Source organism: Mytilus californianus, unplaced genomic scaffold (genome assembly GCF_021869535.1).
Source record: "Mytilus californianus isolate M0D057914Y unplaced genomic scaffold, xbMytCali1.0.p SCAF_23, whole genome shotgun sequence".
Taxonomy (NCBI): domain Eukaryota; kingdom Metazoa; phylum Mollusca; class Bivalvia; order Mytilida; family Mytilidae; genus Mytilus; species Mytilus californianus.
The window spans coordinates 1,330,394-1,350,122 of NW_026262672.1; the positions used below are offsets into that span (position 1 = coordinate 1,330,394).

Here is a 19,729-nt window from a genome sequence, read left to right on the forward strand (position 1 = left end):
TAAAATATTTGCACTTCTGTGAGTGGTGCACACATTTTTCCGTCAGTTGTAATGGTCGGTAGCAAATTAGTTACACAATCTCGATTACCAGCATATATGCAAAAATTCACTTAATTGATTTCATTGCACTGTAACAGTGAATTGCTTTTTTTTTTTTTTTATTCAAGTTGTTAATTATTTTATATTTGTATGCAACTAGTTCGTTTCTTACTAAATAATTATGTAAATGTTAATGAGGCATGAAGCTTCTGATTAAATTCAATAGTAACAACCAAAGACGTGCCTTTCCATCTAGTCCACAATACATTAAAATATGCGACAAATGGTCATGACTAGGACAAATACATGAACAAAAAAAAAAACAAGCTAAAATCAATGTAAACATTTTTTTTTTGTGAAAGTTAGGCTGAACATTTACCGACAAAAAAGAAAAGATGTAAGAATTTACAAAATAAAACAATCAAATTTCATAATTTTTTAGATATAATCTAAAGATGAAATAGTTCTTGTTTGTTGTAATGAGTTTTTTTTTTATAGACAATAAGGATAATGAAGTATAAGTCAATAGGCTGCTAAACTTAACCATGTCGCTTTATAAAAACAACAACAGAACATCTTTTAAGCATCATCAATAGAGAGACAGCTCTTTGTTTTTTTTAAATATTGATAGTCTATAAATCTGGCAAAAAGAGAATTGTACTTTACCGTTCAGTCCAATTGTTTTGTTGTATTGGTATATTCCGAGATAACAGGAACAATCGTCAGTTGAAGGATTGCAGTAACATTGGTTTGTCGAGTTCATGACAAAAGTATATCCTCTATCGGTATTACACATACATTTTATATCGACCGTAGTGTTACCGTTTTCATACGTCTCCTGACCTAGACTGTTGCAAAGAGATTTTTGAAAGGTACAGTCACTGTTCCCAATTGTATCAAAAATGAAAGGCTGGTATCGAGTAACACTACATGTTGCTCTGTTCAAGTTAGGCTGAAAGACGTATTTATAACCTGCAAATGGAAGTGGTCATTATATATTCGTGGATAAATCATGTCACATTAATAACGGTTTTACAGTATAAGTTATATTTCGGTGCATTTTTTCTTTTCCTAATTAAGGTTCATGTATTTGACATTATTCTCTATCATTGGTATTCATTTGAAATGAAATAAAGTTCTGAAAAATAACGGCAATTCTCTTCGAAAAAAAGCCTTTAAATTATGTATCAAACATTTCTATTATTATATGAAAATACAGTTATCTATTGTAATTACAAATAGAAAATATTAGTTACATTTATTGCTGGCTAGGGACCATCTGTAAAAGCAGAAAAAAACATGCTACCATATAAGGACACACATTTAGATATTTAAAAAGCCATACCAGGCGCTAAAATTCTAGGTCTGCTACATCTCTCTCTGTATACATTTACTCGAAAAGTTACGTCAAATAAGCACGTATAATTTCTTTGAGGCTTACAGGTTGAGTTTGCCCGAAAATTCCAGTGTGTCTGTGATGGACAGGTGAAGTTGTATGCTTCATTCAAGGATAACATCTACAAAATAGATAGATCGATATGTATCAACAGTTAAAGAAAAGTTGGTCTATTTTCCACCAAAGTTTTATTTTTTTAACACTTCACAAATTGGGAGGTTTATGTGCACGTTTAACTAGTCAAATATGTCAAAGATAACAGGCTAACAATTGTGTACGTGTACATTAGGCTTACCAGTGACGCTTCAATACACACAATTAGTAGACAAAATCAAATCCAAAGTTGTAGAGCTTGAAATACCAAACATTCCGAACAGTTGTGTCCACTGCGGCTAAGGCAGTGTACATCGGAGACGGGAGCCTCTGGTTCAGTTGTTATTATTGGTTCGTGTTTATTTTTCTTAGGTTTGTTTTTAGCTCACCTGACCTGAAAGGTCAAGTGAGCTTTTCTCATCACTTTGCGTCCGTCGTCCGTAAACTTTTACAAAAATCTTCTCCTCTGAAACTACTGGGCCAAATTTGACCAAACTTGGCCACAATCATCATTGGGGTATCTAGTTTAAAAAATGTGTCCGGTGACCCGGCCAACCAACCAAGATGGCCGCCATGGCTAAAAATAGAACATAGGGGTAAAATGTAGATTTTGGCTTATATCTCTGAAACCAAAGCATTTAGAGCAAATCTGACATGGAGTAAAATTGTTTATTAGGTCAAGATCTATCTGCCCTGAAATTTTCAGATGAATCGGACAACCTGTTGTTGGGTTGCTGCCCCTGAATTGGTAATTTTAAGGAAATTTTGCCGTTTTTGGTTATCATCTTGAATATTATTATAGATAGAGATAAACTGTAAACAGCAATAATGTTCAGCAAAGTAAGATCTACAAATAAGTCAACTTGACCAAAATGGTCAGATGACCCCTTAAGGAGTTATTGCCCTTTATAGTCAATTTTTAACCATTTTTCGTAAATTTTTGTAATCTTTTACAAAAATCTTCTCCTCTGAAACTACTAAGACAAATTTAACCAAACTTGTCCACAATCATCATTAGGGTATTTAGTTTAAAAAATGTGTCCGATGATCCCGCCCGCGAACCAAGATGGCCGACATGGCTAAAAAATAGTACATAGGGTAAAATGCAGTTTTTGGCTCATATCTCTGAAACCAAAGCATTTAGAGCAAATCTGACATGGGGGTAAAATTGTTCATTAGGTCAAGATCTATCTGCCCTGAAATTGTCAGACCAATCAGGCAACACATTGTTGGGTTGCTGCCCCTGAATTGGTAATTCTAAGAAAATTTTGCAGCTTTTGGTTATTATCTTGAATATTATTATAGATAGAGATAAACTGTAAACAGCAATAATGTACAGCAAAGTTAGATCTACAAATAAGGCAACATGACCAAAATTGTCAATTGACCCCTTAAGGAGTTATTGCCCTTTATAGTCAATTTTTTACAATTTTCATAAATTTTGTAAATTTTTGTAAATTTTTACAAAGAATTTTCCACTGTATCTACCGGGCCAAGTTCATTATAGATAGAGATAATAGTAAGGAGCAAGAATGTTCAGTAAAGTAAGATCTACAAACACATCACCATCACCAAAACACATCACCATCACCAAAACACAATTTTGTCATGAATCCATCTGTGTCCTTTGTTTAATATGCACATAGACCAAGGTGAGCGACACAGGCTCTTTAGAGCCTCTAGTTTTTTTTAGGTCGGACAGTTGTTTTTTTCTGGTTTAAATTGCTTCACAGTATTCATGCGATGCCTTTTATAGCCGACTATGGGTTTTCTCATTGTCGAGGGCCGTACAGTTGACCATGATAGCTTTAAACCGCATTATTTGAACTCTAGTAGATAGTTGTCTCATTGGCAATCATCCAACATCTATTTTTTGACAATCGATAAACTACTGTTGCATCTACTTTGCATCCTTTTCAACATTCCCATAAATATCTTTAGAACAACTATCCGACAGTAAAAGTTCTGTAATGCAAATATTAAAGATTTAGTGCTAGATCTGGAATTTATAAAATTATAAATATATTAGCTACATGACTGTGTTTTAAATTTCTGGAAATTCATCTGAAATTCAAGAATTATATTTATAAATTTTATTGTAAAACCTAATTTCATTTTGGTTTTTGCAACTGAAGATATATGACTAAAACTACTACATAATAGATTACCAAAAACACTTGTGTTTATTAATGATATAATGTCCACAAATAATTTTATATGGGACAATTCATTTGACTCATACAGGAGGATATCATTTAATGTTGAACGCTTTTCATTAATACCATGAGTGGTTGACCAGTGAACAATGTAACTGAAGTGACAGTTCTAACTCGTCATTTGACAATATTTTGTTGGTGTTAAAATTATGAGATAGGTATTGTTTGTAATCTTTTATTCAGTAGACGAAAAGACCAAGTGTAATGCTTAGAACGTTATTGTGGCCTAAACCAGTAATAGTTCAATTACTGGTTATGGATAGATACACCATAATTTAATAATGACAATAACAATTACGGGAGGAAAATCTGCAATGGTATGTGTAAATATCTACAACATTTTAATGATTTTTTTCTCTAACACATTGAAATGGGATACTTTGTTTGTAAGTCCTGGAAGTGGTTAAAAAAATATTCCGGTCGAAATCTCAAGGATTACTGGGAAATAGAAATATAGTCACTTCTGGTATTCTTCCGACCAGGAGCAAAAGTGGTGCCTCGTTCTCTACGTTTGGGACACTTTCAAACACTGTTTAATTGGTTAGTAGCTGGTCTGTTGCAAGGCTACATTGCAGGTCCTATCCAATTTACGTTCATAATGAGATCATGCGTATAATAAATCTGGAATTTCTTTTAATTATCATTAAAAGAAAAGAACCGAATTATTAAAGGTAGTTAAATGTTAAAACTAGTTTTCCAAAAAATATCAATAAATCCTACAGTTGAAACACGGTAACAGTAATGTATGATTCATTAAACGACTTTGGTATTTAATTTAAATGTCATAATGTATGGTAAATGGGACACAAAGTTGTACAGTATTGAAAAGGACAATTTTTTTCCGGAATTAGTAACTTATTAGTATTTTCTTCAGACTGTTCAGCCAGTGCGATTGATAATCATAACTTAACATTTTTAAAAGGTCGTAGTTTCTTCAAACATTGTATATGGGACTTGAGGTTTAAAGTTGCAAAACAGTTGTTTTGTGTAAGTTGTCTATTAGGTTAAAATTTGGAGTTTTCATGGTTGTCTATTTATGCAAAGAGCAATTAAATCATGAAATTGTAAATATGCCAAAATGAAGGTTTACGGGTGATGGTGTCCATTGAATTATAGAAAAGTAAACACGCATTGTTATTTCTCGTAAAGAGCTCTTTGATAATATATCAGACATATTTGAGTTAATTGTCTTGAAATCGTTTGTGTAAACACTATTGACATATACGTATAATGGAAAAAAAAACAAGTCATTGTCTGTCACTTTTGAATAAAAATTATGTACACAAATTTAGTCTTAAGTGGTTGGTGCTGGTTATTTAATATTTTTCACATCACTGTTGAGTAAGATTATCAGGTTGTATAATAATCAAATATTTTCCACAAAGAGAGATATCAGTACATTAGGACAGGTTTTTTTCACATGAGACCATGAAGCAAGTTTGAGATCGTTACGGTTTATTAACTCACAATTGTTTTTTGTCTTCAAACAAAAAATACGGGTATCAAATACTTAAGGTCAGTGAAGACTAAACCGTCAAACTACTTGTTTTTTATCAGTGAAAAAATTGGACGTTTCCTTTGCACTATGTACAAGTGAATCTTTGTCTTTATCAATATTATGTAATTTAATAAGCATGTACATATATTATTATCACTAGTTATTCATCTTTGTGGATAATTATTCAGGATCGTTCGGACACATATAAAAGCTTTTCTTCACGATCAAATGATGTATTATTGATCTTTCTTAATTCTAACACCAAATGTTGAGTTACGGAAATGGATTGGCATTAAAGAAGTATACAGACCGAGAGCCTCTATACCTGCTCAGGATAGAGCATAACTTCTTTTGTTGAACTATAAGTTGCATAACAGTGTTTGCCCGGAAGTTCAGAGATGACCATATTTTTATACTCCGGTGAACTTAAATGGGTTGTTATAATTATATCTGAAGGCCCAAAGCTTTTAGGCTCAGCTGAACCAAATGAAAAAAGAAAAGAACAAGAATTCTATTATTAGAAGATTTAAATGATTTAAATGATACATACCTGAAGGACAGTCAGTATGATAAACATGTCCATGATTTCTGTTCTTCACTACTAATTTAGTCCATCTAAAAAGGATAAACATTTTAAGAGTTCAGATACTACATAATAAACTGTACATTGCATTGCTTAATAACCCAACCTATGGCTTTATAATATTGTATATTCCTGAGCTACCGTTGTTCCATGTCAAGATGTTTATGCCTAGAACATATATCTTTAAGTTCTCGTAATCAAGAAGACAGATGTCTTTAATTCTAAACAAATACGTCCACGTGTGTTAATGACGAGAAGATTAGCAAGTATTCTAATGAAAGTCCCGAGTCATATTAAGTTGAAAAACCATACGGACATAATTAGACATCAATAACATAAGTAAAATAGAGTTGAACAAATTATTAGGCATGAAATACAAAGGCCACACAAATAATAAAGCCTTTGACTTATGTTTAAAATGTCAATAGGTCAATCCTTTAATTTTCAAACAATGTAGCAAAAGGAACGCATTGAAGATAAATCGTATAATCACAAACATCAAGGAAAATACTTTGTGCCATTATAGATCTTTATAATTTTGTAGTATTCCTATTGGATTTGCATGGCCCGTAAAATAGTTATCTTCAGTAACTCTAAAAACCGACTGAAGTTGTAATATTTGTTCCAGTGGAGTTAATATTCATGAATATGTCTTCCGCATGGAACTTATACTATGAAAGAACTTTTATTTCAACACAACCGGCTAAAATTGTTTAGAAAAAACCCAAACATACATACAAATACATTTTACAAAGACGCGAACAGAAAATGTTTTGTAGTTGATAGTATATTTGACGAAGACGCCAACAAAAAAGTGTCTGTAGTTTATTGAAAATTTGAGAAAGACGCCAACTTAAAACTTTTTGTAGATGATAGTACATATAGTATATAATTCACACTTTTTCGATTAAGTACAAATTAAGTAAAAAAGAAATACATGGGTAAACAAAATGAACACAACAATGTAGTAACCTCTTTCGTCAGAATAGCACCTCTAGACCAACCTGCACTGGGAACGCATAAAGCAAAAACCCCGATAGCTTGATCACAGAACAGATATCACTACATGGTGTTGATATTAATGGGTAGATACAAGTTTCTTTTATTAATAGCATGCTAAAACATTTAATCGACAACTTAGATTAATACCGTTTGATAAACTGATATTTAACAAAATATTCCAATGTGTATACTAATTTGAGACACAATTAATGCAACACTTTCTCAAAGACAAAACGAAAAATGTACTCCTTCTCATATACAGAAAATGTATTGCAACGATCTTTAATTTCCTTTTCAGATATATAAATGATGTTTTGACAATCAGTGACCAACATTTCGGTGATTGATTGCATCTCAAATGTTCAAGTGAACTAGACATAAAGGATACAACTGAAACTATGTCTGCTTCAAAATCTTGATTATTTTCGATATTAACATAGTATGATCCTTACAACATGTACAAAAAAGACTCCTCCAACAGAGTTATGAGGAGATAATCTTGAAACACTACAAACGTTTGACGGTCACAATCACAAATTGGTTGAAAGATATATAATGGTGTATCAAATCTCTAGCGAATTGCTTTTGCAGTCTTAGTGTTTTTAGAATAGTCGTCTCATCTGTAATTTAAAGATTTTGTCTTATACCTGATTGGGATATTTTAACTACGTGTGGTGATACATGCATATCAGAAGACGCTTGCCCTGTCAACATATCTAGTATTGCTCCATTTTGGAGTACATGCTATTCCTTTAGCTTGTGTTTGTTATGTCTTTTTAATCAATTTACAAGATTTGACCATTGGTAAACTACTGTGACTAATGGTTAAGGACAATACATTTTTAATGTCATCCTATAATTTTGAAGAAAATAGGAAGTAAATGAATTTTGCAATTCATAGCATTTTCTCCATATTTTATGTTTTTTTTTAAGACAGTTAATGTTTTATTGTTATGTTCTATTTTAGCAATAGTTGTCATGTTGGTTATAGACAGGAACAAAAACAACATACGTTATATGATTATTCTAGATACCCCTGAAGATCGTTTATTTGAAGCTCTATTGATAATGGTGCACTGGTTTCTGAAGAAAAAAAGTTCACTTGGACGATGACGAACTCAAAATTTTAAATAATTTTGCCTGATGCCTATATACACATTTACCTTTAAATAAAGGACACCAAGGATGATGCTACGTCTTCTTTATATCGGTAGGTGTATATTTAAATTGAGAACTAAACCGACGACTAATAAGATGATTTCATTTGTTCTAGGGTGATGCCATTTAAAAAATCTTGTATAGACATAATGTATAGTTTTAAATACAAAACTTTGAGCTTGGTTGTTTATATTAGAAAACAATATTTCCTATGAAATCTCCATCTAAAAGTACAATATTCTGTGAATAAATAACAAGAAATGAATTAACAGTATCATTTTCAACATCTCTAAACTACTGATGCCTCTCATTCATTGTTTTGTAAATTGTTCCCACCCATTTTTTTTATCATGTTCAATCTTCAATAAACAAATAATTAGGATATCAAGTAAGATAGGTCATTAAATTGTACTCTTTATTCAGAAACATTTATTGTAAATAGTACTTTATTCCTATCTAATATGAAAGTACAAATATATTTAAATGAACTGACTTAAATTTTTTAAAAACAAATCCATATATATTACTTAACAGGAGTACGATGTCTGAATTTGTTACATAAAGAATCAATTTCAGACACATTGTTCCTCCTAAATAAACGATATCACATTATTTTATTAATAGCCATTATCATTTAAAAATATCCCAGGTATCAAAATAACAGAACTGTAAATGATTTAGTAAACTCATTTGTGTCAAAAATATTAATCTGGCACTAAATTTTACGTAACTGTTTTGCTTGAGTCGCGTCAAAAATTCCCAGACTTGTTGAATTGGTAAACTTTACATGAATATTTTTTTATTGCATTCAAATTATTTGACTACTAAGTGCTTCCGTCAAGTTCCCTTTACAAAAGAATAGGTTTGTTTTATTATTTGTATATATGATACAAATAGGAACTATATGATGAATATTTAATTAGAGGAATATTGCACAAAATTACATACAATATGTTCACATGTGGCATTTACTTTGAAACCTACAATTCCCACATCAAACATGAAGTCCGTCAGATAGCTTTTTGATATTTATTGTTTCTTTTTCAATAAACTGCTTCTCAGTCAAACTGCCAACGATTACTCATTTGCGACAATTGAAGTTTTTGTTGTATTTAAAATCATGACAAAGAAGGATTGTCAATTGACGCTATATACGTTTCAAAGGTTGGCCAGGTATGACGAACGTAACCGGTTAAAAACTACACATTTCAAACATTACTATTTGTCGTAGTTTTAATTAACTCCTACCCTTATAAAAAAAGAAGTGGTGAACTTCATTAAGTCGACTTGACGAATTGTATAGATCTTTATATATATGTTTTGTATTTCTTGAAGTAGGTATATGTCTTTAATGCATTAAGAAAACATATCGTATTCTTTCTTCGCAATTTTATCAAAAGTATAACGATCTCAAATTCTAGAATATGATCACGTTTCAGAATTTACACAAATGTTACGATCCCAATGACCAATTAAATGACCGATACGATACGCTGGTGAATGCTAGGTTGTTTGATCGTTTGGTGTATTGCTGTCAAGTTTAAGGATTTAATTAATAGGTAAAAAAAGCTAGGATTTTCAGTTTTGGACTAATTTCAGATAGTCACCTTTAATTTTTTTTATAACTTTTTCAAATTAACTTGGATTTCTACAAAACTATACAGCTATATCAGATAAATATTGATCTTACAGAATGCCAGGTTGTTTTGTAGTTTGGTGTATTGCTGTCAAATTAAAGGATTTAATTGATAGGTCAAATAAGCTAAAATTTTCAGTTCGGACTAAATTCAGATAGTCACCTTAAATTTGTTTTTTAATTTTTTCAATTACTTGGATTTTCATAAAACTATACAGCTCTATCAGATATATATTGATCTTACAGAATGCCACGTTGTTTTGTAGTTTGGTGTATTGCTGTCAAATTTAAGGATTTAATTGATAGGTCAAATAAGCTAGAATTTTCAGTTCGGACTGAATTAGTCACCTTTAAATCCTTTAGTTTGACAGCAATGAACCAAACTACCAAATAACCTAGAGTTTTGTAAGATCAATATATAATTGAGTTACATGGACTGATTCAGACCAGTCTAAACTAAATTTAAAGGTCAAGGCTAGTCAAGACAGGTCAAGACTGGTCGAGACTGAGTCGAGACTGGTCAAGACAGGTCGAGACTGAGTCGAGACTGGTAGAGCATTTGTCGAGACCATTTCAAAGTATACCAAGATTATCAAGTACTGAATTAAATAAAATCGAGACCAAAGTCGAGTACAGTTAAGAACAGTTAAGTACTGTCTATATTATGTCGAGTCTTATCAAGTAAAATCCTTACTGGTCGAGCACAAAATATGGTCTTTTCAGACTCTTAGCAGTTTGTAGTGTATATTGATTTGTCTCTTTTTAACCAATTTACGAGATTTGAACTACTGTCGTCTTTAATTCATAGATCGTTTATGATTGAAATCGTATATGGTTTTGATGCTGTTTCATTGGCATTTACTTAAGGTATCATGTTTTTCACGTTGATTTTATCCTACAAAACGAGTAATATAGATTATGCAAAAAACATGCACTCTTTGAATACAGCGCTGACTTCCTTTTACTGATATTTCTCATTATTATTGACTTTTCTTTAAAAAGATAATCCGTATTAAAAAATTTTGAACAATAGAAAACCTTTGAAAAAAATGTTTACTTAGTTCTAATATTTATCCTATAAAGTGGGCGGGTGCACATTCTCGTTTATCGAACGATTTAAACAAAAAGATACAATTTGTAAACCACACCGTAATATGTATCAATAACGTCGCCAGAAAATTAATTGGTTTTTGTTCGTCAAATAATCAATATCAATTTCATTAGCATCATGCGATTCGTTGGTTATTAAAGAAAACTTAACATTAATTTACCCAAATCACAAATATAATTCTAAACATAAACATGATCACTACTGTCTTTTTGTGGTAATTTTTTATTCCTAATTATCAGTTATTTTTCCCAATATCATTCTTAAAGAATCAACGACTCACATCTTAAAGGCGACAACGGTTAATTCTGCTTTGTTATTTGATCGTGTAATTTTTAAACAATATTTGTAATTATGTGAATACCTTGCAAAGAGTATATTATATATAATTACTGTCTTTTGATGAGATAAATATGCGGTTTTATTGACTTTTGAAAAACTGATATTCACTGAGGCCGACGGCCGAAGTGAATATCAGTTTTTCAAAAGTCAATTAAACCACATATTTACCGAAACAAAAGACAGTTATTGTTTTATTCCATATTAAGAGAGAAAACATTGTATTTAATGACAAATATTTACCCAAACCAATTGTACATTATACATTTTACCATAACGTTACATGTAAAAGCGTGTGACGTTTAGCGCGGTGAATAACACTTTTCTCCAGGTGAATATGCTTTTTTATTTAAAATCCAATTCATATAGAGAAACCTACTAAAATACTACTTATATGGAATAATTGTCTTTACTTTGTTTTGACATAATTTTAGACTGCCCTGAGGACATTTACAATCAAATCAATTTATCAAAATTGAATATTCAAGTTTAGTGACAACGGGAAATTGACTTTTGTTTGATAAAACATAGAATGACGACAATGTTAACTAAACATACTATGCTTACCTGAAACTACTTTATCCAGAACCAAATAAGACAAAGATGATAAAATGAATGTTATTGACTTAAAAGACCAGAGTGTCCATTGTGCAATATCATCACATATTCATCATTGTAGTGAAATGTTATTTGATATAACGTTTAACACAACTGATTCCGCATATGAACAGAAAAATGATATTTTATGACTAATGTGGACAAACCCCAATTATTGTATTATGTACCTTACATTGCCACAAATTTAGAATAACTGGTTGTACTTTAAATCAAAATTTAAACAGGATACCTGATATTTTTCAATAGAAAACTGACAGACCAAATAAATAATGTTTGAACTAAAGTTTGAAGTCTTGTATTTAACATTGACCTAAAATAGAATTGTAAACATGTATTTTAACAACTCGAATTAAGGTATTGAATTTAAACTTTAAAAGACATGATTTAAAAATCGTCCAGATCTTAATGTTTGTGTTTTTATTATTTTACTTAAGGAAAACTTTTGAAAGAAAGCATACGGAACAATAATTTTTATTATTCATAATCCCACAAAAGAGTAATGACCACACATGTTGAAAACAGTTCATGTTCTTGTTTGTGTAAAATAAATGAATTTCTTTTGAAAATGTGTGTAAAACTATCCCAGCAGGCACTCGATGTTGTACAGACGTGGACATTTGGTTGAACATAGGTCGCAACGTTGGCTGGCATTCGTCTGTCGGTTATTATAGAACGACGTCTACATAAACTTGCTGTTTGGTTTCGACCTTATACAACGTCAACACAATTGTCGGATGCCATATGTCGGTCAGAAGTATAAATTAATCTAAGATATGGAAATCAAACGTACACGAACATAAAGTCTAAAATTATATATTATCCTTTCACATTACTATACGTATCCTATGTTTATCTAAATATTATAATGAACCTCAAAATAAAGTTTAATATAGCTCTCTACTAAGATAAATAACATCGAATATGTCTTATTCCGGTGTTCATTTCAAAGCCAGATTACCAGCACACACCCCTTTTACCAAGGAACATTTGCGACCCCTTTAGTTGACGCAATCACCAATAACGCAATCTATTTGAAAAAGAGAATTTCTATTTTATTCTCTTTTTTCAATGTTAACTATTTGTGTAACCAAAATGTTGAAACAAACGTTATACTGGCATGATTGTAACAAATGTAGTTGATGATGGCATAAAAAAACTCTACAAAAATAAAATTGGAGAACAATCTCCACAAATGAACACGTTTTACTGTAGTTGTACAAGAAACGTAGAAATTATTTGTTAACAAGTATTGGGGATATTTTCCCACAAAGTTAATAACCAAACAAATATCAATAGACTTTGGACATTTCCCCAATAAGATGATAACAAACAATTAAATCAATAGAATGCGGAATTTCCCAAAACAGATGATAACCATAAAAAAAAAGATTAGGGAGATCTCCCCATAATGATGATAGCCAACAAGAAATCACAAAACTGGGGAAATTTCCCCAAAAAGATGATAACCAAAAGGAAATCAATAGACTCGGGAAATTTCCCAACAAAGATCATGTTAACCAACAAAAAATCAATAGACTGGGGAATCTCCCTTTAATGATGATAACCAACAAGAAATCATTAGACTGGGGAAATTTCCCCCAAAAGATGATAACCAACAAACAACCAACAGACTGGGGAAATTTCCCCAAAAAGATGATCACGAAAAAGAAATCAATAGAATGGGGAAATTTCCCCAAAAAGATGGTTACCAACAAGAAATCAATAGACTAGGGACATTTCCCCAAAACGATAACAAAATAGTTATCAGTAGGGAGAGGAATTGTCCCACAGAGATGATAACCAAAATTATGTCATAGGCTTATTGAAAATCCAAATGCATTGCACAATTACAACAGTGATACATATGTCGTCTTACAGATACAGTAAGAAGAGAAAGGGGGGGGGCATTTTCACAAGCAGATAACACAATTAAAAAGAAATATTGACTGAAAATACAACAATTATTGCAGATAAAGATGATACAGTACACGAAATAGGGCAATTTCCTCACAAAAACTTGTTTAACTGTAATCATGTATATCGGAGCCTTTGTCAGTCGACTATACTAGGCGAGTGACTTATTTCAAAAAAACGCTTAGTTAACGACTTTAATGCACCCACCTAACACACGGCTGTATTATATATCATTCGAAAGCTAATAATCTGTACTTTCTCTTTTGTCCGGTCGTAAAAAAATCGTACGGTGCATTTTCTGTTAAATCAAGGTCAAAGGTCATGAAAAACATTATAATTTTTGCGATTACTAAACAAAAAGCCATTTTCTAATTCTTGTACCATAATATTTTTCAAAAGATCATAAGAACTTTATATAACATAATACATTATTTCCAAATCAAATAAAAAATAAGAGGTTATATGCGCAATATTTCCCGAAAATTAAAATTCATCACAAATCCTAAAAAAATTAAAAATTGTTCCAAAAGCAAAATATATCTTGGGGGATTGATATTTGTATGCTAAAAAAAATAGATAAATAATATGTTTTAGGTCAAGGAATATTTGTTTTGTAATTTTAAGATGCAATTATTAATTATTGTTCTTAGAACAGCCATCTATTGAAGTGTTTGCAGTTGCCCAAAAATCTGCCATCTGCAAAAAAGCGATCATTTTGTTATTCGATGTCAAGATAGCACCTCGCTAATTGTCAATATCAGGGAGGAGAATGATTTTCCATAATTAAAGAAGGGGTATTTAAAGTCCAAAAAGAATATATACGAGCTAATTGAGGTAAAAATATGTTTTTTACGAAGTCAAACTTATTTACTTTTTTTAATCATGATTAAATGCAAACATGACTTTGCGACTAAATCGTAGGCAACATTGAAATAAGTAACCTTATTTAGCATGTTTAGAAACACTTGGTTGTCTAAAGCGGGAGGTAAACGAACTACATATAATGCTGCTGCTTATTATTTAGTTTAAAATCGTGTTAGACATATTAAATGTGTTTAGAAGTTTAATCTCTTTAATTATTTGAATAAAAGATGCTTCTATATATATTTATTCTCACAAACCAAATTTCAAAGGTATAGAGATAGGATTGAGTATTTTCAACATAAGCTTTTAAAATACAAATGCAGGTCATTGTGTATGTAAAACACTATAAGCAGTTGTGAAATAAAAAAATGAAAAAGTTGAATACCTTCCTGACCTCATAAAATCATTCGCTGTTTTAGGCAGTGATCTTTTTCATGCTGTGCTGAGTTTTGTGGACTGTTGTTCGTCTCTTGGACTTTAATTTTATTTTGTTCATGGTTTTAATTAAGTTTATTTGATTTATAGTTTGAGATGTTATTGTCCCTTTGGTATTATTTCACTTTAAAGATATTAACTTGCAGTAATGAAAATCGGCAAAAAAATCGCCTCAAAGTAAAGTGAAGAAGATTAACGCAATAAGACAAATATCCTCGAAAATAACTTATATTTGCTCACGGTGATATATATATATATAGAACCAAATCGTTATCATGATACATTTAACTACAATGATCTACAATTTTTAAAACTTTTACTACTTGAAGAGTGACGAAATATATCAAAGGGACATCAAACTCATAATTGAAAACGAACTGAAAAAGCCGGGCAAAAAACGAACAAGACAAGCAACAGAATACAAAACACAACATATAAAACTACAGATTGAGTAACACAAACCCCCAAAAATATTTGGGGTGAACTCAGGGGTCCAAAAGGGTGAGCAGATCATGTTCCACATGTGGTACCCGGGTTGTGGCTCGTGTAATTCCTACTTCGGTGCCAAGCCTTAATCGGTAGGTGACATTCAAGGCAGAAATGACGGTATTTTGGTTACGTCGATTGGAACTTATCAGTCGTCATCTGGCAAAACAGATATTCCATAATTGTCAACCAACTCGTAGTGGCGTCCATAAAATTTTCAAAGGGATGATTTCAACTTTGCATTTAAACCCTGGTTTAAAACCATGTTCAAACCACCATTTTTCTTCAAATGTCCTGTACCAAGTCAGGCATATGGCAGTTGGTATCGAATAATCTGTTTCTTTATATGTTAATGTTTGTTTTTGTAACAGTTCAGTGTTTCTGTTATTCCGTTGTGTTCCTCTTATAGTTGATGCGTTTCCCACGGTTTTGGTTTGTGACCCGGATTTGTTTCAGTTACTAGTAAATCGATTGATGACTATTGAATAGCGGTATACTATAGTTGCCTTTATTTAATATCTTCATTGTGAGCAGTTACACACTATCACGACAATCGTGAAAGTTAATGCAAGCTCTGGAATATTGTATCAACTTGGAGATATATACTCCACAAGAAGATGCCGCGAAATCGCGTTACAATTGGGCAAGTGTTTAAATAAAGAGTTTTATATAATTTTGCGGGCAGTACGTCGACTGAGCATGCAAAGACAAATTTAGGAAATGCAAAACCCTACATTTATACCTCATTTCATAAATATTCCGACTTGTTATTGTTTCAGAGGAGTTGAGGCTCAATGAAATCGGTCTCCTCCTTTAATAGTATAGATATGCAGGTGCTGCTATAATGTTGCTACATAGAAATGAAAAGTTTATAATTGGTTGGTAAGGAGTGTTTTTATGGGTTGATTTATGCTCATCTCTTTTGTCGTAAAACTTGTTCTCAACCAACCCTCATCGTAGATTTCAAGATAAGTGGTAGAGTAAACTATATCTGTTGAGTTTTTTTTTAATTTCAATGGAAAATACGAGTCCAACATTGTACCAAATTTGGCACTATTCAGCGAGATGACATCATCTATATAGTGGAAAGTGAAGTTTCAAGATAATGGTAGCTTCTTTTCAGTCGTCATCAGAAGCTCTTGCATGAAGTCATCCTCGTATGAAAAATGAACTAGAATCGTTGCGTATTAATGGATTTTTTTCTTCAAAATTATTCTTATTTGATGAATTAATGCATTTAAAGAATGAACAACGCAATTTAAGCAACCAAGAAGTCAAGTTTTATAATGTGTTTACTGGTTTTTAAATTCTTTTAAATTTCAATTTTCATCAATTTATTTTTTATTTATTTTTGTCTAAATTTTCAATTTATTTTTTATGGTTCACATTAAATAAATAAAAGGTCTTTTCACTACATCAATATTTATAATGAAGCTACAAATCAAACAATTAGAAAAGTCAAATGATGTTTATTTCAGTCTGGTAGTTACAATGCAGATTGCAATCTCTTAGTTTCGCCCCCTTTATTTCAAGCAATAGTATGATTTGAACACAATTTTTTTTACTTTAAATTGTTCAGATACTTAAGAATTTGTTAATTAAATCTTATATTGACCACATACAATGTTTAAATAGGAAGAAATGCTTAAAAGCAGTTTTTTCGCAGATGGTGGTATTTTGGGCAACTGCATGAGTTGTTATGATTTGCTATTTGATTAGAAGTAAGCATAATTTTAGGAAATTTAAGATGTCAAAAACTTCTTTGATAGTTATTACAAGGTTTTACTTAGTTTTAAGTGATTAGCAGTTGCATCAGAAAGAAAAATTTGGGTTTTCACACATTTTGTTAACTTTTACTCGAATTACAGGAAACATGTGCTGTCTATCAAAAGCACGTTTTAAATATTTTAAAATGCATTTGATTAATGACCGTTAATCTCTCTGCTAAAAGTTTAAATGATTTATGTGAATTTAGTATATAAAAGTCATATTATGCAATCAAGCTGAAATCTTAGAAAATATGCATTTATTCGTCCTTGGCCTTTGATCTTGATTTGACGGAAATTGCACCGTACGATTTTTTTACGACCGGGCAAAACAGATAGTACAGATGTGTAGCTTTCAAATGATATATATTTTAGCCGTGTGTTAGGTGGGTGCATTAAAAATTTAATTTTATGGTTAAAGTCACTCGCCTATACGGTATGGTTCTTTTAATGTTGAAGGCCGTACGGTTGCCTATAAGTCCTTAAATCCGCTTCCTTTATAAACTTTGATGGATAGTTGTCTCATTGTCAATCATACCAGATCTCCTCATTATATATAGCTACGAGTTATCTCATATGTTGTAGTCTGGTGAAATTCCCCGCCTGTTTGAAAAAATTGTACACGCTCATGGAGACCATGGAAAACAATTGACACATATGAAGAGAGGTGACATTTTTGCATAATATGGTTTTAATTTCAACCGTTTAACATTTACAGCATATATTATAAAGCAAACCAATTAAGACAGACTTAAACATGTTAAATAGAAAATAAGTTCTTTCAGTTTTTTTTGGTGTCCTCATTCAACAACAATAGATCATGTCTTGAGTTGGAGTCTTCTTTTCCTTTTCTGTAAATATATCATGCCATTATGTTAGAGTCTTCGTTTTCTTTCCTGTAAATATATAAATTGGTGATGCAAAAGATTGCTAAATGTATCAGACAGTGTGACGTTACGCTATGATGACGTATTTATAAATAACACTACTATGTATACGCAGTTACCTGCATTAAGTTTCCTATCGCCGATATTTTTTCACATTCATACGATGGACAGTCAACAGCATTATTTAATCGCGATTTCATCCAAGATTAAGATTCTTGACTTTATTGATTCGACCTTTTTGAGTGTTAAAAATAACTTAGAATATATAAATATAACGACACTAATTTTTCATCCGAAGATTCCAACATTGAAGATCGGCTTGTGGTGGTCCGTATGATAAATGATTTTATCATATACTTATAGAAGATAATGGTATAATTGTACCCCTTGATAAAACTGTAATTACTACATCAATCTGAAGAATTGTCTTAGCCGTTGATATGACTTTTGTTATCAACTGCTTCCGGTTATTATCGCATGCCTTTCTGTAACGTTATCGCATGGCATTTCGACGTCACTCTGCAAATTTCGGAAAATACACCTCATGGTACGTTTTTAGTGAAAAACTTAACAAAGTAGGATAAAGAAAATCAAATATTAGGAAACAGGAAAATATATTATTAAAAAATGCAACAAATAATACAATCAATGCATTTTTCAAAGTTTTTAAAATAGTTCTTGTCTGTATATCTTCTGCTGAAGTATATGATAAAAAGAACATAACATGTCATTTTTCATATCAGACTCCTTATCACCCCATGGTCAAAATCATCCCTCGAGCGTATCGGCTCTCGGGCTGATATCATGACCTAGGGCTGATAAGGAGTCTGATATGAAAAATGCCATGTTATAATCTATATTTATAAAGCGTGTTCTGTGGTTATCTTTAGCCAGTGAAACTACGATTGGTATAAAAAAAGTATAGATTACGAATTATTGCATCAAATAATCCACAGAAAATAAGTTATTTTTGTTTCATTTACAGTAACGTTATACGTTACACAGTAACACCAGAAGCAGGAAATGAGAGTAAAACTCAAATAACGCTTTCCTTTAATTTTAATTTGCTTGGTTTTTGACTGCTATGGAGGATGTCATGGGCAAGAAACGTCAAGCTCAGTATATAAATTTGGGCATATCCAGTTTTACAATTATATCATCTTGATCATATGTTGCCGTTCATACCTGCATTCGGAAGAAACTGTTAAATAGACAGGAAATATTCTATTGCTGCTTTATAATGGATGATATTGGAAGGGATGCGTGGCTTTGTTGTCTCGAATACTGAAACATGGTGGACACTGATTTAACTGTATTCCTCTATCATTCAAATATTGCCTTCTTTCTATATTAGCCCATATATATTGACACAAGTATTTGTGACTTCGTTGTCTAGCTTGGGAAACATCTATAACAGGCCCTTGGGAAACATCTATTACAGGCCCTTGGGAAACATCTATAACAGGCCCATACCTTATAGTGAGCTGTCAGAGACCCTGGAATAACGCAACGTTAACTAATTCGTTTAAAAAAAAACAACGGCCGACATGACGGACTGATTTGTAAAAAAAAAACAATTAACTAATAGTTATCATAATATTACTGATGGCAATAAACAACAACTACAGACTTCACGTCATCTTGGACAGGTCAAACATAGAATGTGGTGGGGTAACACACATGTGTGGGTG

The 19,729-nt window shown here is 31.6% G+C and overlaps 1 protein-coding gene across 3 annotated transcripts in view; it reads right to left on the minus strand.

The window, feature by feature from the left end:
• Nucleotides 1–19,729, minus strand: part of LOC127732304 (uncharacterized) — a 96,574-nt gene that overhangs the window by 41,569 nt on the left and 35,276 nt on the right. For 2 of the 3 annotated variants that reach the window (XM_052241369.1, XM_052241366.1), the window contains exons 2-4: nucleotides 5,793–5,857; nucleotides 1,385–1,556; nucleotides 706–1,011 (exon numbers count right to left, since the gene is read on the minus strand). In XM_052241369.1, the coding sequence (XP_052097329.1) occupies nucleotides 706–1,011; nucleotides 1,385–1,556; nucleotides 5,793–5,825 (511 nt within the window). In that variant the 5' untranslated portion in view covers nucleotides 5,826–5,857. Of the gene's footprint in view, nucleotides 1–705; nucleotides 1,012–1,384; nucleotides 1,557–5,792; nucleotides 5,858–11,635; nucleotides 11,786–19,729 lie in introns of those variants that run through there. The other variant, XM_052241368.1, reaches the window with a different exon arrangement.